Source organism: Linderina pennispora (assembly GCF_002104995.1).
Source record: "Linderina pennispora strain ATCC 12442 chromosome Unknown DL89scaffold_26, whole genome shotgun sequence".
Lineage (NCBI taxonomy): Eukaryota > Fungi > Kickxellomycota > Kickxellomycetes > Kickxellales > Kickxellaceae > Linderina > Linderina pennispora.
The window spans coordinates 18,643-38,701 of record NW_024468274.1 but is presented as its reverse complement, the minus strand read 5'-3'; the positions used below and the strand labels follow the sequence as shown (position 1 = coordinate 38,701).

The window sequence follows — 20,059 nt, the reverse complement described above, 5'->3', positions numbered from 1 at the left end:
CATCGAAAAGTGGGTGATGTATGGATCATCTGGCTTATATATGTATTTCTGAGAACCACTTCAGTGTTATCACCTGGCCCAGGTGATAATGATTGAGCCGAATAGAAAGAAGAGCTTGAGTCAGAGATTGTTATATTCAGGAAATCAAAGTCAAAGACAGGATCCGAGTTCGCCTTCTCTCTATGTGCATGTATAAGATGTGCACTTATATATACCGATGCACACTTGAGCTAAGGTCTCGGGGCCGCATGGACAATAGGAATCCCAGTGACTGGGTCGACCCTTGTCGCATGGCTATGAGACTGGTCTTGTGGACTTGAAACTGAGACAGAGGAAGAGGTGCGGGGCAGTCGTGGGTCTCGCATGTCTTGATCTTGATCTTGATCTAGGAGCGTATCAGCGACATGTTCATGATCGTCAACGACGGGCATAACAAACCACTTCAGAAGCGTAAAGATTTCTTGGTGTAGTTGGTTATCACGTCTGCCTAACACGCAGACGGTCGCCGGTTCGAACCCGGCAGAAATCATTTTTGCGTGTCCTATTTTGCTAGTGTTATTTTTTTTAACCACTTGCATTGCAAAGCAAAAATCCTTCTCTCAGCATACACGAACTGTCTACTATGCACGATGCTGCAAGTGTTTGGCCTGCTGACCAGCATACGGAGGGGTTGTCAAAAAGATACATAGGAAATCGAGAGGCTCTCGTCCTTTTTCCTGCACTCAGCATATCTAACCCCTGGGCAACTGAGATGGTGCCAGTTAGAGAGATGTTCATAGCACTACTCTGCTTCAGCTAGCCTTTAGACAGCCAGTTCTTTTTTATTCCGAGTCAGTGACAGTACCAAAACGTGAGCACTATTTTGATGAGCTAGCTAGAATTGGCAGAAAGATTATTAATGTGCTTCTGAATGTTCAACATCTAGCTCATTCATTTCATATCTCATGGATAATTGAGTCGCCTATGCGGTGATTGGGTAGTATTGGTGCACCACGCACTGTATTCGGGAGAGGTTATGGCATGGAGCTTTAGATACTGCGACTCAGATTTAGAAGTCTGACTGTCGTTGTGAGTCTCTATACTGCCTCAGCAATGTTTTCAGAGCAAACAAATGCAATGATGTTCACAAGTACGAGGCTGTGTGGAAACATACAGCACTTATTTCCTTGAACTGTATCACTGAGCAGGTGTCGGGCTTACCCTGCCATAAACTGAAGCGCGTGATGGTCTTGTTGCTTTGTAGCTTTTTGTGTTTGTAGCAAACAATAAACTTTACGCATGTCTGAAATTTCCCTTTTGATTATTTCCCTGACTTTTGGTGTATATTTAGTTTGAAGGCTCACAATACGGCGATGATGAGTCTGATAATGATCAGCAATACCGACAAAAGTATCATTAATAGCCTTGATATAAATATGCGCTGGTGGCAGCGCATCATTCGCTGTTCTCTTCCTAATTCATCCTTTCTTTAACATCCAACTAGCCAACAAACGCCATCTATAGCAAAAAAGCCTTTTCAGCCATGTCGTTTTTCGATTCTGCTGCACCCGAAGTGCTAGATCTAGTATTCGACAACCTTCGTTCTGTGAGCAGCCCTGGGAATGACTATTTTTTGGGTGATCATGAGGATGAGCCAGAATTCTTTACCAATGCGGCAAGGTTCGACATTCAATCGACTGCTGTGAGCCGCAGGTACCATGGTGACGTGCAGTCGTCTATGTACAAGACTGCCATGGCTGGGTTCTATAATCCTGATGAAAACGCACATGTCAACGGAAGGGGCGAGTTCTTGGTGTCTACGAACATTCTTACTATCGTGGAGCATGGGGATATTCATAAAGCTAGGTGTTTTGAACTGCGTATTAACCCGTGCATCAGCGCCAGCGGGTTACTGGAGAAATTAGTAGAGAAGAAATTCCTGGGACGCGTGTGGCCAAATATCACGACTTTGCGTATCTACGGGATTAACACAGGCAATAGTGATGGCCCAGGTGATGAGGGGGTCAGCGTTGCAAGAGTAGGCGCTGATGCCAATGAGCAGGTCCCGGACTCTGACGATCGATTTCCTGGTGCCATCAACTACCGGCTGACAGAGCTTAATGACGAGTTGTGTAAGGCGTTGCCGAACCTGAAGAGGGTGATCTACTACTACAGAGGCGATGGTGCGTACGGCGAGCCGCTGATTGAGGTTCTTTTGCACAGCATGGTGAGCTCGTTGGTTTCTATCGACATTATCGATACAGACTTCTTTTTTGTCCGCCTGGGAGACCTGCCAAAGACGGTGCAAAATGTTACTGTGACCGTGGGGATGCATAAGGATAGAGAAGTGGGCTTTGGTGACCAGTATCTCAGGCCGATTAGAATATTCGCACCTACTATCAAGTCGCTTCGGCTGAATAATGTGGACCCAGGAACCCTTTGGGAGCACTTCCACACTTGGAATGGCTACCAGTCATTAGCTTTCAATGAGCTGGAGTCGCTTTACCTCAAGTTTGAGGATGATGTTGGGGACTGCCAGGTAGCAGCTCCTAAGAATGCTAGGTTCGGTGCGCTCAGAAAACTTGGTGTTGAGAATTTCCTTGGCGATATCAACGACTTTTTGAGCCATTTCCCTCTGTACCAGATCTCAGAGCTGGTGGTTCATGATCACCCTGGATGGGCTCAACTTGATCTTACTCCGCTTGCAAATCTCGATAGCCTCAAGGTGGTCTTCAACCACCTACTTCTCTCGGACCTTTCGACTTCGCCTTACTGGACTCACCCGCTGCTTGCTTCCAACTCTCGCATCAAGACATTGGAGGTGTCGTATTATCTGAACTCCTATACTAGTGCAAGGCTTACAGTCCCCGATGACGTCCAGCTCAATCAACTGCAATGCCTCAGATTGTACGTCCAATGCGGCCGTGGGCAGCTGGTTAAGCTTCTGGGACAGCTTCCACGCCTCAAGCAGCTATGCACAGCATATGAAATGCTAGAGGGTAGTCTGCTTGATACAGGTCATCCCGACTTGAGGGTTCCCAGCGAGTATGTGCCTATTAGCATGTCGCTGGTGTACTTTAACCTTCAGGACGGACTCCCCCAGGGAGTCTCGCCTCAGAAGCTGCACGCTTTGGCGATGTTCCTGGCTCGCATGCCTAATCTGAAGCGGCTTGTTATCCCCACAAGCAGCTCTGGACCGCTGCGTGCGAAACTCAGTGCCATCCTGGACTCAGGCCTCCCGTCGAAAGTCCAGCATCTGGAGCACCTGCTCGGACAACTTTAAGCCTCAGAGTAAATCGTCAGCGAGATAATGAGATTAGCCGCAGCGGTGTTTTTTTTTTTCTCATTTCCATTCCCACAACGACTGGCTCTGGCAGGTTGGCTTCGTAGGCCTTAGCCATAGGCTGATCATGGATGTCTGATTTCAGAGTGCAATTTTTCGATAGCTTTTTTCTCTCTTTCTCTCAAGTTCAGGTTAATTACATTAAAAGGCATGTCCGACGAGCACTATCTGGAAGAGCAGCGCAGCGAGGTGGAGATCCTGCAATCGATTTACCCGAGCGAGTTCACGGAGCTTGCCGAGTCTCCATACAGGTTTTCGATTGAGATTGCGCTTGACGATGACGAGCTGCCGGCCAGTACGGTGCTCCTGACGGTGGAATACACAGCAACGTACCCCGACGAGCTGCCAGTATTTGACTTGGCACTGCCTGATGCTGACGCCGACGCAGATTCTGAGGACGAGAACGTGCCGGAACCCGAGGCAGAGCTCGATGACGACGATTTGGAAGAGTTCAAAGAGAAGACGCGCGTGATCGGCGAAGAGAGTCTTGGAATGGCTATGGTGTTCAACATGGCGATGCATGTCAAGGAGCTGATGGCCGAGCGTCTTATCGAGAAGCTTGCAGAGATCAAGCGGCAGGAGGACGAGCGGATCCAGAAGGAGGTTGAGGCCGACCAGGCCAAGTTCATCGGCACGCAGGTGACTCGGGCGAGCTTCCTCGAGTGGAAGGAGAGGTTTGACATGGAGCGGGCTGAGATGAAGAAGGCTGCGCTGGCGGCGGCTGAGTCGCGGGGCACGGCGCGCCGCACGGCGGACTCAAAGAAGCAGTCGGATATGATGCTCACTGGGCGCCAGCTGTTTGAGCAAGATCGGTCCTTGGCGCAGTCGGACTCCAAGTTTATCTCGGAGGGTGATGTGGCCGTGGACTCGTCGCTGTTTGAGAACGAGGATCTGTCAGAGGACGACGACAGTGACGACGAGTGAATAGATTTTTCACATGAGGGCTTTGGTGGCAAAGCTAATATAGGATGTCATGCTCTTAACAGTCCACGCGGACCGTCGAGACTGGTAAAGGGGTACGGTGCAAGTTGCGGGGGGGGGGCATAGGCCGCATGTGAATCTAGGCAGAAAAGCAATGCGACACCACTCGAGGTTGTGTGTTTGGAAATTCCAACATCTAGGGGAAGGCCTTGGCTGATTCTGTGGGTGCCCGCACATTCACGTGCCAGGTGCATTCGTCTTGTGAACGGGCGCAAATAGACCAAGGGCAGCAGATTCCCTTCTCTGCAGCAGCAAGCACAGCTCTTCTTGTCTCTACTAGTGCTACACGCCCTTATATAATACTTTTCCTCACGCTGCTATATTCGCCTTTGTCGCCATCAGAGCCTGCGCTGCTTTCCCGCACAATTCTTGCCTCCCACTCGCACAGGCTCTCCCTTTGAACCGGCCATCGCCAGTCGTTCCCACATTATTTGTTTCTTAATAGGGAACCCTGAAACCCCTTGTCCCTTCTTGCAGCCTTGGAACGCTCTTTCTCTCACTCTGTTTCCTAGCTCTCTCCATTTGCCCTTTTGCAATTGCCCACTTTTTGTGCCGCTCTTTTAGCCGCTCTTGTACACACACATACGCCCAAAACCTGTTTTCAGGAAAAAAGCACATGGACAACGAAACAAAACCACAACTCCCGGGGCTGATCGGATCCGCACCTGCCGACCAGCAGTTTGCCTCAATGATGGCTGAGATGCAGCAGCCCTCCGGGTCGTCTGGCAAGCCCAGGAAGCCACGAGTAACGCGCATTACAAAGAAGAAGGGCGAGCTGCTGACGGAGGAGGAAAAGAAGGCGAACCACATTGCGTCTGAGCAGAAGCGCCGGCAGAATATCCGGGCAGGCTACGATCAGCTTATCCAGATCGTGCCGACACTGACGCCGTCGCAGCGCAGCGAGGCGCTGATTCTGCAAAAGACCGTCGAGTATATAAAGTATCTGCTGATGGAGCGCGAAATACTCGAGGGCCAGCTCAAGGAGTCAACGCGGTAGACCAATTCTCAGTGTACAGAAAAGACAAGCTTGAAAATATCTTGAATTTCATTTAAAACAGCTATAAACAGGGAGGGGGTGGGGGTGAGAGGGGATATGTACTGTGGGTGGACGGCAGAGGAGACCCTGCGCAGGGGTGATGCATGCTTGGTTGGCTTTCTCTTTTCAGGCCTGGTCGAGATCGATAGACAGCTTGTTGGCGTACTGGCGCAGCTCCTCGGTCGACACATACAGTCTGAACCCGAGGATCTTCAGCACTGCGCGCTCCATGGCGCAGATCTCACTGAGCTGGAACAGCCCGCCAGCCGCCTTGACCAGGCTCTTTGCCTTGACCGCGTAGTCTGACCAGTACTTGTCGGCCAGCACTAGCGCAGCCAGGAAAATGCGGTATGGGGTGTCAGCTGTGCCCTGGGCGCTCTTTGGCAGCCGGCGGCCGAGCCGCTCGACATACACGAGCGCTGTTACGAGCACTGCGGCTTTGATGTGGAGCGAGGCGGTGATGCTGTTCACAAACACCTCGATGGACGGCAGGGTCGCCGAGGCTGGAATTATGTGGCCAAAGTTGCCGCGCAGCCCAGGCCCGCTGGCCAGCCGGTCTGTTGTGCGCATTAGCGAGCGCAGTGACCACGCCGTCGTGCGGAGCAGCTGCGAGTGGCTGCTGTACTCCAGGGCGGGTCCCTGCAGGGCGGTTGTAGAGGCAATGGCTGTCGACATGGCTAGGGTGATGGCGGCTGTTGATCAAGAAGTGGATAAAAACAAGGAAGCCTCGAGAACTGGCCGTTGGGCCAGACGAGACTCCTTATATAATTGTGAGCCCAGCAGCCAAAAACAAAAAAACCTCCTTGCCTGCCAGGCCGGGGAGGAGCTTCGGTTGGGTGTGCCCGCATTGCTCTCAATTTCCTGAAACTGCCTACTTTGAAGTCGCCACCCGATTGGCCCGGACCACGCCCAGCCAACCGTGTGCTGAAAAGGTCACTGAGAGCCTGGCCCTTTTTCTTTCGGCTGCCAGCGCCAGCAGTCAAGCAGGAAAGCTTCTGGCTTTTTGCTGCCGCCACCACCGCCTGGCGTTGCACTGTGGAGAGCCAAGTCTGTCACCAGATGCAGGGCTTGGGCCGCCGTTGTCATCGTCACAGTCGCCACGCATCTCGCCCGCAGCTGCTCAACGCCAGCGCCTCGCTTGGCATGAGGCGGCTTTGATGCTGGCAATTATTGGCTTTCCACTACATTTGCACAAGATACATACCTTGAAAAATGTGTCCTTGCGTCATCGGCAACAGCGACAGTAGGCTTTATCTCAGTGCGATCTATATACACCCTGAGGATAGCACTGTTTTATTTGCCGCAGCAGTAGGCTGGTGGCACTGGTGTCTTTATCCACATAGCGCCAGCCAGATTGCGCCAAAAATGCTTATGCCCGCCCTCGCCTGTACTCGAGCAGATGCTGCACGGCAGTTCTTGACTTCCAATGAACCGAGAGACACAGTGTCGTGAAATAGACCGCGCATGCCCTGGGAATGGACGACCCTGCACGAAACGCGGCTCTACCCTCATTCATTGTGGATCCAGCTCGCTTTACGCCGCCGATCTAATTCGCCGCTCTCAGTTTGCTCTCGCCACAGTCTTGGTGGCCTTGCTCATTCATCTGCAGGTGGGTGTGGTCAGAAGCCGCGACTATACCTAGTAGATGATCGCCGTCGTACCTTCGCCAGTGCTTGGTGCGACGGCCCCGGAAAATAGGTGCAAATGGGAGTTTGTCAGGACAATGTCAGCACTCGCCGCCCGATAGAATTCATTTGAAAGGAGGAAAACACCAGTTTGTGCAACATTAGTACACGCTGGAGTCCTACTGTTCCACGCTCTGCACAGCTCAGCCCACATCGTCGCCCTCCCCCCAACGTTGCGCTGGGTGGCCCGCGGGCACACGGCAGCTAGCCGGCGCAGAAAATCCAGTCGTCGAGGATCCTTGATTCCCAACAGGCGGTTGACAGAAATTAGAAATCAATTACCGGATCGGAAATCGGTCCTCTGGGCGCTTTGGCACATCGCATTCTGACAAGCGTGTGGGAACGACTTGCCTGCAATCGGCGTTGAACTGCACGGTCTTTATTTGGTTTTTTTGCTAATCTAAGCATACCATCCTACCCGTGCTGAAAAATATTACAAAATGGCACGGGTAGCATAGAGTGTCAAAAATAAGCTCTTGAGAGCGCAAGCTTCCACGTTCGCACACACGCACATTTCTTGCTTTGGCATATCAATCCCACGCCCAATATAAACCCAGCCGGATGCTGGTCCTCGGTTTTCATTTCCACAAACATCCCATCCCTACGCATTTACTATATTCAATGACGGACTCCCGCGAACTGGGCATCACAAAGTACCAGCTCTTCTGCGCCCTTGTTGGCTCCCTGGGCAGTGTCGGCTACGGCTGGGACATTGGTGCAACTAACGTCCCTGGCGATGTAATCTCCCGCTGCATCACCTCTCCCCTGCACTGGATCGGGCCCTTCCCATCATGCATCCCCATGAGTCCCACCGTTTGGGGAGTAATCGTCTCCTGCATGCCGCTGGGTGCGATGCTGGGCGCTCTGTTCTGTACGCCCTTCTCAAACCGGTACGGCCGAAAAACAGTACTCGCCTATTGCCGAGTCTTTTCCATCATCGGCGCGCTGTTTCTATCTCTGGCGGTTAACATCCCAATGCTGGTGGTTGGACGCATATGCGTAGGGTTGGGCATTGGATGTGCCAATAGCACGTTCACTGCGTATATTGTCGAAGCGGCTACGCCCAAGGCTCGGAATGTGCTTGGGTTTTTTGCTCCAGATGGGCATTGCACTGGGAATTGCTGTGTCTCAGGCAGTCTCGTTGGGAATGTCCAAGCCGCCTTATTGGCGCATTCTGTTCTCCATCACCGGCGTCCTCGCACTGGTGAACATCCAGCTGCTGATGTTCTGTGTCGAGTCGCCTAAATGGTTAATCATGAAAGACAGGCTCGAACTGGCCCGTGAATCGCTGGAGAAGCTGCGCCAGGGCGCCGACTGCACAGCCGAGTTCGACAAAATGGTCGCCGACGTGCGCAAAGAGATGGGCGATGGCGCATTCGTTGCCAACATTTACGACGTCGTAGCTGGACGAACGCCAGAAAACCTCCGCCACCAACTGCTAGTGATAGTCACAGTTAATTTCCTCCAGCAGTCGTGTGGTGTTGGCTCTCTGTCGTTTTACTCGACATCAATTTTCAGCTCAGTCACCACCGGCAACCCTGCAAGCATCCCGACACTGGCGCAGATCCTGACCAGTGTTCTTTCTCTTGTTGCTGCGCTAGCGACACTGGCTGGGGTGATCTTGTCCGCATACTACGGGCGTCGGCCATTAATGCTGGTCTCGCATGGCGGCATGGCCATTGCATGCATATTTATTGTTGTGGGCACCGTGGGGCATATTAATATCCTTGCAATCACAATGGTGTTTGTGCATTATGTTGCCTTTGTTGTTGGCTCGGGGCCAATTCCATGGCTCACATGCAGCGAATTAACGCCCACGTATGCTGCAGCTGCATTTGGCTCCATTGGCAGCACGGTCAACTATTTCTTCATGGTCGTCATTGGCCTGGTATTTCCACCTATGCAGAGCGCTATAGGCGGATACTCGTTTGTTGTTTTTGGCATCTGCAATGTGTTTGGAGTGGTTTTCTGCTGGTTTTTGCTACCAGAGACCAAGGACAGAAATACTGCAGATGTAGTCCGAGTGCACTCTGTGGGAATTCATAACGTGTTAAGACAAAAGTACACTGTTAGCAAAGTTTTATGAAATAGAAGATCAGCGCATTATTAGTCTATTTGTCAGTGCAGCCATTGAATATTGGCTATATGTACTGTGAAGACAGTGTCCGTAATGTGAATGCTACAGAATTTATTTTGAGTTAAGAAAGGGGTATTGTATATATAGCTGTTGCTTATGTATATTGATAAATACCTCTAATTGTCAACAGCATAGAGCGAATACTGTGCGTTCAAAGAAAATTAATACGCTTTGTGAGTGAAATGTGCTGAAATAAGGCAACAATATTGATACTCTACGAGATATACTAAGGACCCCTAGCAAAAAGAGAGGAGAGTGAGGGATATTGGTTGGTTTGGAGGGCCAAAGTAGCCAACTTGCATGCCCGGATTGAAAGCTAGTATACAAGACACCACTCAATGTTACCTATTATGACAAGGGCTTCGGAAGCTTGCTCTGGAATCGATGAAAGCACCTTAGCAGAAGCTCAGAGTGATATTAGGGCCGAAATTAGCCCCACCAGTGAAGCACTGTATGCCGAGGACCAATATACACTGTGTGCATGTAGCTTCAAGGCTAAAATAGTCATGTAATGCGTTCAGTCGAGGAACCAGCGCCTTGAGGATCTTTGCTGTGAACAGTACAAAAATAGTGAAAATTGGGAAATGATTTTTATCTCAACCATTGATTCCCGATCCGTGCACTTTGGCATTGCTACTCTATTTGCTCTCTACTCAGTGGTGTATGCAGATCGCTAATTCCACCGCTATGTATATGGGTAAGTATACACATATCTTTAACCACCAGGCGGCTTGCAGTGGTGTTGCAGCATTCCAAATTTAGACTTGTTGTGCAGATCGTCAACCACATGCTTGGTGATGCTAGGGCTCAGACTTGTTGGAAGCAGCGTGGCTATGCTGGCCATGGCATTCCAATGGTGCAATATATGCCGAAACTGCAATGCCACCTGTCGCTGATCCTCACTCGTGCATTCTCTAAAGTCTGAACAATGAGCCAATTAAGGACAGGACTCACAGATAGGGAAAATGCGATTTGTGCTGTGTAAAAAATCAACCAAAGCTGACTATCAGCAGACTCATGGCACTCTGACTATAAGTTCGCCCCCTCATTCATACTTGCAGCAATACATGGTTTCCTTCCACATCGAAGCAGCTGCTCGTTATTATACATTTACCCACTCATAAAGGAAGGAAACGATACCAACAGTCATATTTTGCTTAACATCGATCAACCGTTATAGCTAGTATGGCAAGGAAAAGGGACGCAGATGAATATGAGGTGGAGCGTATAGTTGGACGGCGAATCTCCCTTCAGAGAGGTGTCGAGTACCTGGTGTTTTGGAAAGGGTACAGGATAGTGGACGCAAGTTGGATAGATGCCAAGGAAACACTGAACTGCAAGGAGGAAGTCGAAAATTTTGAGAAGTGCAGCGACATGTGCCAAGGAATCGGCTTACCCAGACCAATCTCTGTTGACCGGTTCGAGAACAGGGGGATTGCGAGCATCGTAGACGAGGCGCTCGACGCGTTTGCTAATAATCTTTCGGTGTTTGGTGCTCAGGATGTCGATGCAGAAAATGGCAAAAACACCAGTCAGGCTAATGCGCTAAATAAACGAGGGACCAAGTCCATGAATAGGATTCGCCGTGGTGTGTGGGGGCCACTCATGGATGGAGCAGGGTCAATAGTGCATCCTGGTCGCCTACCTGTATGATCAAAAATATCAAAGGCATGTTGGTCGATCCTTCACTTCGCTGTTACTTTTTGGTGACCTGGGGCGATAGGCAGGTTACTTGAGAATCACTAGCAACGTCCGACAGCCTGTTGGATGTTCTGGAGAAGTGCAAGTTGGCGAAAGATCTCAGGCCCAGGAAAACACTATGTCGAACCCTGCGCAGTTCTGCTCATACCAAGGAGTCGCACATGAGGTCCCTCTCAGACGAGGAAAATGCCATACCTCAGAGCAATTTCAACCCTGGAGACACATCTTCCAATGAATGGGGTGGAAAAACGAAGGCCCTGGCAGATACTCTTGGCCAATATGGAGGCTCTCTCTCACATGCCGAAGGGCAGGAACTAGGTATGAAAATCATATAACATGTAGGGACGTTTGGTAAAAAAAGTGATTTATACGGTATAGCTAAGCAGCACACGCACCATTCCTATGTAGCAGGTATTTCGGAAGTGGTTGAGCCTATGGATGTCGAGGAGGTACTGGCTTCGGGCACGATTAGCCCCAAGGTTCTGCCAAAGGACTCCACCCCAATAATGGGTATGCCGGATTGGTCTGGGGATATTTTGAGCAAGTCGAGTATTAGGAGCGGAAAGCAGATTAAGCACATGGTCGGCGTTTTGCATAGATAGCCTAACAGTGTGGATGCACGCAGGAGATATCTGGAGCATAACAGACTCGATCTGGATAGCGATGGCCGATACCTGGCTTTGCACTTTGAGCAGGCGGCAGTAATCTTGGAACCACCAAATGACAAGACGGTTGTCGTCCAGGCCATCCCAGACCCTTGCTCAGATCGCCAAGAGTTCATGTACTGGCTGTATGCATATAAAAGGTACAGAGCCCGGTGTGCAATCGACATGCGTGGATGGTGCAGGTGGGAGAGTCGTCCAGGGGGCTGTCTAATGGATGCTGTGAGCACGATCAAGCCATTGTCATTTTCAGTGAGCGCTGGACTCTCCGATTTGGAGGTTGAGCGAGTCGAATGGCTCCTGACTGCGTGGAAGGCGTCCAAGCCAGTTGTGTTCAATACGATCAGAAGAATCCACTTCATGAATACTGTGGCAGCTTTCATTTCGGCAGCTACTGCTACACAACCAGTTCGTGAGATGTGCAGTTCCGGTGCTTCCGCAGGCGCTTGTGGCATGGTTCCCTACCTGATTATCGCCCCACATAGTGATATATCTGCCTGGTCAGCTATCTTTAGGGCAGTCGCACCTAACGTTGTTGTTGGCGAGCTGTACGGCGATGAGGGTACCGTGGAAATGCTACTTAAGCATCTGGTGTTCCGCGGATACGGAAAAGGGGAGCTGAGCCCAGCGCTTTCATGCCATGTTGTTATCGCAGACTTCGAGGCGATAAAGAACGACACTGTAGCCAGTCTGTTACGCTCAACCAAGGTCTTTTGGCAGAGCATCATAACATACGGCGCATTCCTGAAGGGCAAGAAATTCTGTAGCTCTGTACAGTTCTCGAACCAGTTTCATTTGCACCAGCGCATTCTTATTGGGCCGTCACAACAACCACAGAGCGTTTATGACTTGTTTTCGCTAGCGCATTTCCTTGAGCCAAATCGGTACTCTACTGAAGAGTCGCTTCGGGACCGCTTTGACTTGACTGACGATCCGACAAGGGAGGATATTGTGAAGTGTGCAAAGATGTTTGCGCTCAAGCAGGTCGTAGAAAAGTTAAATACTAATATGGCAGCCTGCACTGCCATCTCGGGCAGCCGGCAGCGTCCAGATGGTCATCAACGGTCGACTCCACCACTACCACCAGCTCCCAGTTCGTGCAAGTCGACAGTAGCCGATTTTCGCGACGTGTTACGTAGCAGTACTTCAGCGTCGACGTCTGCACAGCACGCTAGCAATCCGCAAAATCCAGCACACTCAAAGGGCAGGCAGTGTGCCTCACGAAAACCATCACCAGTGATCAACGCTCCAGCAACCCCAGTGCCTGTTGCACACTCGAAATCTAAGCCGTCTGCTGCGTCTTCTTCAATCAGTGCGCACAACATGCGCTACTTCGACCTCGTTATTCCCGTAGGTATGACAGCATGGCAGCGTCAGCTGTATCAGGCAATCATCCGAAAGAGCATGGCGTCCATTCAGCTGGTAGGGCAAGGTTATCATTATGATGCGGCAAAGCAGCCTAGATGATGGCCAGCGCAACAAGTGTTTGGCCGAGCTCAAGCGTCAACTGACTCACAGTTGCAGCACAAACTCCGAACACGCAGCTGCCCATCCTAGCACCAATCAGTCGGAGGGCAAGCCGGGCGCTCATGCAGCCAGAGTACTCATGGATATTCTTGTCGAGGCCCTGAAGTCGACTAGCCACCCGCATCTTATCAGCAACACCGGAGTCTCGCCCAATTCAGATCCTGAGCATCGCAATATCCTGGTTGAGTCTTCAGCCAAACTCGGCCTGCTTGACCTGTTGTTGCCGGGCTTGCTTGAACAGAGGCGGCGCGTAGTGATATTTGTGCAGCACCTTCGGACGCTTGATATTATCAGCGAGTACCTGGCTAGTTCCCGTATCGACCATTTGCGAATCGACAGCAGCCTTCGGCAGAGCGCTAGTCAAGAGCGTGCTGATCTTTTCAACACAAAACATTCCCCTGTCGCAATTCTCATCTCATCGACAATGCTCGAGTCGTATGCACCAAATCCTATCACCGCTGATACCGTCATCTTCTTTGACAGCAGTGTCGATGCTGGAGTAGACCGTGTGGCGCTGGGGCGTGTGATGGGTGCTGGCCAGTCCAAATTCGTATGGGTGCTTCGGCTGGTAGCAAGGGATACAGCTGACGAACATATGGTTTGCCATCAGCTGCGTGCAAAGAGCGGGTCTCCGGGCGATGACGGTTCCAAGTCAGATGTCGTCCGTCTGGGTGAAGCAATCGTATCTGCCCTAGATATCAATGCAGCACAAGTGCTCAGCAGTTCCTATATCAATCAGACAAATGCCGACAGCGAGATGGTTAGCGCAGAGCGAGCGGAAAGGGTACTTGACTGCTGCATACAGGCATCAGGGTTGCATCATGGTGCTCAGTCTAGCTTGCTGCGGAGAAGTGCCAGCACGCAATCGGTGTCAATGTGTGAGCTGCCAGATTCGTGGATTCTCTCAACCGATAATATGCCGGTGCATGTTGCTACTGGACGCCCGATCGAGTTCCATGCCGTGAAGCCAAAACCAGATACTGGCGCAGGGGTAGAATCACCAGACCTACTGAAGAGCAAAGCGATCAAACGCAAGGCAAGTGAAGCAGTGGCCATCTCCAGCAGCGTTGATGCAGCTGTGTCTGGGACTGACAGACGGTCCAAACAGCTCAAGCTGGCACTTTCGACGACGACTGTCCAGGGGGATGATGGCCGCGATGGTGCGATGTCAAGTGGACAGGAGGTCGTCGTATGCCCGCAGATCCAGCTCCCTGTATCGGACCCAGATTTGCCTCTATCTCAGGAATTGGTTACTGTCCACCCAGAGGAGCTGCCTCTTATCATGGAGCTCTTTGCTGCCAGGCTGACCGAGCTTTACATTTTGCACACACATTCTCAGAAACATGCACTTTCTGAAGACGAGAGCAGGGCTATCGAGCAACTGTTTGACGAGATGTTCGATAAGGACTTGCGCAAACCGATGGCAAACACTGTTGAAACCACGCCTGGCCTCTTCTTTCCAATTTTGACAAATCTCTCGATAGTGCCAGGCGAATGCCCTATGCCCTCCCAGCCTCGGCTCAGCGACGAGTGTCCTGCGTGTCGTGGACGTCCACACGACATCACATTCTGTCCAACAATTTGCGACCCAGCGTTCATCCAGGGGATGAGTAAACTGCTATATACCCGCAACTACGATATCCACCCGTACTACGTGAGGCTGCAGCCTTGGTATTCGATGCAGTATACCTGGTACTACTTGAGCAGCGCGGAAGGAGCGGCTGTCAATGCTCGCAATGTCAGGCACCACCCTGAGTTCGCTGTTGATGCTCGCCCATTTGTTACCTTGGCCCGGCTCCAGTTGCACCTTCCTCTAACCCCTCAGAACGATACTATGGAGCTGTCGTCAGATCTTTGCTTGGAGAGGTATGCTGCTGTATGCCAGGAAATCACAGAGAATTGTGCGACGATCGTGGACAAACTAGCAACCAGCGATGTGGCTACACTGGGGCGCTCGTTGAACGAGCTCAAGGGTATGCGGACTCATTTGATCCAGCTGACCCGTGCCAACGCTACCAAACAGTTTGGCGATAGTTATGTGCCCAGTTGTGCCATAGCGGGCTCCAGTCGTCAGATTCTGGATTTGAAGGGACTGATGACATGTTGTGACTGTCTGTCAATCAAGATTCGGCGTACTGAGGCCCGCATTGCAATTATACAGGCACCATTGCGGGTTTCAGTTGCTCCAGCCAGTTTCTCAGAGGCAGCTATGGATGCTGCTTTGTCTCCAGTCGTGTGACCGATTGCCCCTGTCATCCCTCCTACTGTTTCTGCGCTGGTACCAGCAACAGTCCCAGCTTCACTGCTGAAAAGGGCAGTTCCTAGCTTCCAGCTGTGGGGTCTGCTCTTGGCAATCCATAAGAAGGGTATAAGGCTGAGTTCCAAAGACTGCGCTATCATGGATGATCTCGCCAAGGCTGTGCGCAACTGTACTGGTGTTCTGAAAACCAGCATTCAAGGTACGCCTAGCTCTCGAACAACACTAAACGCCGTCTACAGCTTGTACCAACACGCCGCCAAAACCAGCGCCTCCGACCCTGCCGGATTTCAGGAGGAGTTTGTGAGATTGGTTCATTCGTTCCTTGAGCAATTGGGCACTCAGAAAGCACCGGCTAGCCACAGCGACGCCGCACCAGTGGAGAAGCCATGGCTAGTTACAGACTCTGCGGTACTTGTGTCTCCAGAACCATATGCACCCAGATCGACAGCAGCACCTATCTCAATGCACGTGTCGGCCCTTGTTTTTGCAACAGCGCTCACTTCAGCTACTACATCTGCTTCAATACCGAGGTCTATTCCCGATGGCGTTGCTACTACTGTCAGTATGTAGCAGCCTATATCGACATTCTCATCGGCCATGGGTTTCGTTGCAGTCTGTACAGCATCGACGTCAGCCCCTGTGGCAAACTCAAAATCCGCGTCGGGTCCAGTTGCTATTTCCATCCCAGCTTCCTCTGCTTCAGATTCCTCCTTGGCATCAAGATTTGTTGCTATCACCCCGACGCCTGCACCAGCACAAAGTCCTGATGCTGCTATGCCTTCAGATCATCCTGTCGCATTACCAACTGTCACAGCAGATCCTGGGATTGCTGTCTCGGAATCGGTGTCTATGTCTGTCCAAGTGGCTACACCTGTTCAGGGAGCTGTTGCTACTACGCCGGTGCAGTCATCGGTAGAATCGCCATACATAGCACCACATTCGCATGTCAGTTCGTCGGTATCTGCATCCGCTGTGTCACTAGCGATATCTGGCCCAATGCACATATCATGTCAGCCAGTGCTCCCGTGTGGTACTGTTGGTTCTAGCTCGCTCATTCCTAGCCCCAGCACACCTGCTGTTGCACAAATTGGCTGGCCATCAATGGCCATGGCGAGCTCATCTTCGAATCCTTCGGCGGACATAGTTCCGTGCACGGCGTCCAATCCATCTGGTGTCTATATCCAGCAGCCAGTTGTGGCGACAGCACAGGTACATCGAACGCGAACACCCAGTGTGGATAATATGCATTATTCAAGAACATCCTCTGCTACTCCCTCATTTATGGATGCTGATACCCACGCATTGCTGACTCCTTTGCATGCATCGACACCACAGCAGCCTTCACTTGTCCACAGATCTTCGGTAACCACGGTTCAGTCTATTGTATGGCCGGCAACGAGCAAGCCCCAGTGTCCAGCCGATTCGAGCCCGCTCTCTCTGGATGCTATTCCGGCATCTCCTGCATTCCCAGGCGCATTTACCTATGGCAGAAATAGCTACAGCCAGTATCAGGCTGGGTTGCAGATCGCTAGTCTGCAGCAGGCAGGAGAGCAGATTGTTGGGCAACAGCGACAGTGGAAGCTTGAGCAGCAGCAATATGAGCAGCAAATGGTACAGCAATGGGTTGACAGCCACATGGAGTACAGTTGTCTGCAGGTGAGATTACAGCTTCAGCAGCTCTCTACCAAGATGAGAATCCAATACCTTCAAGAGGCCATTGCACCCTACAGACAACAAATATCTACTGTTGTCCAGTCAATAGTTCAGCAGAAGCAAGATCAGCTGATAGGCCCGACGCAAGTTTGTCCACAAACCCACCAGCCTCCCAAAGTGCTTTTATGCCATTTGCTATACCTGCAAATGTAGTGTCAGTCCCACAGGTGCTTTCTCTGGCCAGGAATTCTTTGGCTGCTAGGCTTTCTGTTATGCAGTCTCCTTTATTACCTGGTTCAAGTGTATTGGCAGCTGCTGTGGCTACAGATGCCATGTGCTGTCCATTATGCGATTCGGAGTCACACATACCTGATGCCTGTGATAGGTAGTGGAATAGAGGTTTCCTGGAAGGCCAGCGAATGGTGGTAAGACATGACAGCCATATGTCAGACGAACTATCCGGCATGACAATTGCTGCTATTGAGCAGTGCCTGCAGCAGCTTGGCTGGACCAATGGAGGCGCTGACAGGTAGTCTAATTGCTATTTATCCAAATCGGGCTATAGCTAAAGCAGTTCTGATCACGATCACTGCGGATGTAATTAGCATGTGTCTGCTTTTTTATTAAGAAAAAAATGGTTCACTCGAATATTTTCTCATCAACTGGCAGTTGGCCTTTTCAGTTCTACACACTCGACATTATTTGCTTTTCCTGCACTCACCATGGGCTCCCACACAAAGGACAAGAAAGACAAGAAGAAGGCAGAGGCCGTAGCTGAAGCAGCGAAAGTAGAGGAGATGACAGAGCAGCCTACTAGCGAAGCAGGTGCTGAGGAGAGCACAAACGCCAGCGAGCCGTCAGCAGAGGGCCAAGAGGAGAAGGCTAAGAAGGCAAAGAAGCCCCGGTCTGAATATAGCGTGTGGATTGGTAACCTCCCATTCTCAGTGACACGCGAGGACATCGAGGAGTTTTTCAAGCCGTGCGGCGGCAACATCACCCGGGTCAACCTGCCCAAGAAGAACAACAAGATCAGAGGGTTTGCGTACGTTGACTTTGACACCGAGAATGCGATGACGCTAGCCATGGCGCATTCTGAGCAGAAGATCGGGCGGCGTGCTGTCTTGATCAAAAACGCAAGTGACTTTGTGAAGACGGGCCGCCCAAGCCGCATCGACCCGAAGGCAACCGAGGCCGAGGCCGAGGCCGAGGAGAAGGGGGACAAGAAGCCCAAGAGCAAGGTCAAGGACAAGAAGATGAAGAAACAGAAGCATGACCCGAGCCCAACGCTGTTCATGGGCAACCTCAGCTTCGATGTGAAGAAGGCAGATCTCAAGTCGATGTTTGAGCAGTTTGGCAATATCGTCGGCATTCGTGTTGCCACGTTCGAGGACAACCGCGAGAAGTGCAAGGGCTTTGGGTACATTGATTTCAAGTACACGGATGACGCGACCAAGGCGCTGATGGCCATGAATGGCAAGAAGCTGAAGGGCCGCATGATGCGCATAGAGTATGCAGGCACAGCTGCCACAGAAAAGGGCCGGCCATGGGAAAAGGACCTGAAGAAGCGCACGGCCGACGACAGCGGCGCGCCTGCAGTGATGGCTGCGGCAGAACCCGACTTGAAGAAGGCACGCAAGATGGACACTGAGAACACTGATAACATAGCCGAAACCAAGCTGATGGGTGTTGCCGTGCAGTTCGAGGGCTCCAAGATCACCTTTGGCGAGTAGCCTTTTGCGTTTTGTAGTTATTGCAGAGTCTAAAAACCATCAATTGAGGGTATCCGTCGTCACTTGTCTATATCTAGCCCGCCAAGGCGCGCATAGTAGCCGTCCTTGTCCTTCACCGTCATCGACAGCAGCTCGATCCGAGACACGATCTGCGATCCAAACGAGTGGTTCATAAAGTTCTCAAATACGAATCCTGGGATCTTGGTCGCAGGCTTCTTGCGAGGAGTCTCACTGTTCTCCAGTTTCGCCAGCGAGGACTTGATCTGCTCTCTGGCCTTTTTCACAGATACAGGCATTGCTAGCGAGCGCTCCTTCATCAGTGTTGCATGTGGTTTCCAGTCCATGACGTGCCCACTAGTCACTTGGAAGGCACTCCCATGGGGGACAATGTCGTTGCCGAAATACGGTACGCGCCTGGGCGCCAGCAAAGGGGTGTTAGAGTAGCCGTGCGACCAGAATATCACCCGGATGTCGCGCACTAGCGACTGAAACCCGTGGCTGGCATCGACGTTGGCAAACACGACACGATTACCGCCAAAGTTGCCAATCCCCTTGAGCGTCAGTTTGGGTGGCTCCTGGATATACTCGTTGACTAGATCGGCGAACGACTCCAAGAGGTCAACTGCGCCAGGGATGTCGTGCTTTTCCAGGAACATTGTGCCCAATGTTACATGTGATAGCGTGGGGTTGATAAGATACCGGCTGTGCCTGGGGAAGGTTTCTGAGACACTCTTGTAAAAATGCTGGAGCTGTGTTTGCAGCGATGGGTTGCTGAGCCGGACTGCCAAGAAGTAGTTGGGCCTCTGCTGGCGTTCAGTCTTACTGAGACTCCCCAGGTTCTTAGGCTGCTTTAATGTGCTGGGCAGGATTGTTCGCATTGCAAAGGTATGGAGGTGAGGTCAAAATGGGGCTGGGGACAATCTACATCGCGTGGGCGGAGCTCTGCGCATAGCGGGTGGTCGTCATTTGAACCACACATGTATTGGAATGATGGGTCCTTATCTCGCAGTAGCTGGGATGTAAAAAGTATAGTCGGCCAAGATAGCGCCCAGGCAATTGTCAACCAGAGCGCGTATTGTGCTGTCAAGGCTTACAGAGTCAGAGCACACATGGGTCCATTCGTCTCTGGCATCGAATTCGAGCCATAGCGCATCAGAATCAACCGACCGGGTGACAACCTTGGCCAGGTACTGGATCCACGGGTCGCTCCACCGCTCCTTCGTCTTGTTCAGAATGCTCTGGGCACGCACTAGATCGCCCATCTCTAGCGATCTTGTTATAGCCTGGGCAACTATAAACTTGGCGGCGTTCTGCTGCCAGTGTTTGTCGATGAGAATCAACGCGCAGTCGCATTGCAAGTACTCG

General features: G+C 51.4%; 2 protein-coding genes and 1 non-coding gene across 3 annotated transcripts; 2 read left to right on the top strand and 1 right to left on the bottom strand.

The window, feature by feature from the left end:
- The first annotated feature begins 455 nt into the window (after positions 1-455).
- Positions 456-529, top strand: DL89DRAFT_t157. Its single transcript has one exon. It is a non-coding gene; the product is annotated as a tRNA-Val (tRNA).
- A 9,676-nt stretch (positions 530-10,205) lies between these two features.
- On the top strand, positions 10,206-11,014 carry DL89DRAFT_99523 (uncharacterized protein). Its single transcript, XM_040892321.1, has one exon. It carries the CDS (start codon positions 10,347-10,349, stop codon positions 10,812-10,814), a length of 468 nt encoding a protein of 155 aa, XP_040739709.1. The 5' UTR covers positions 10,206-10,346; the 3' UTR covers positions 10,815-11,014.
- Positions 11,015-18,753: 7,739 nt separating this feature from the next.
- DL89DRAFT_310775 (uncharacterized protein) lies at positions 18,754-19,618 on the bottom strand (the record flags this gene model as incomplete). Its single annotated transcript, XM_040890971.1, has 1 exon — positions 18,754-19,618. Exon 1 carries the CDS (start codon positions 19,570-19,572, stop codon positions 18,754-18,756), a length of 819 nt encoding a protein of 272 aa, XP_040739708.1. The 5' UTR covers positions 19,573-19,618.
- Positions 19,619-20,059: the final 441 nt, after the last annotated feature.

What these genes read in the sequence shown, in the direction of transcription:
- DL89DRAFT_99523 (XM_040892321.1), top strand. Translation starts at nt 10,347, where the DNA reads ATGGCAAGGAAAAGGGACGCAGATGAATATGAGGTGGAGCGTATAGTT.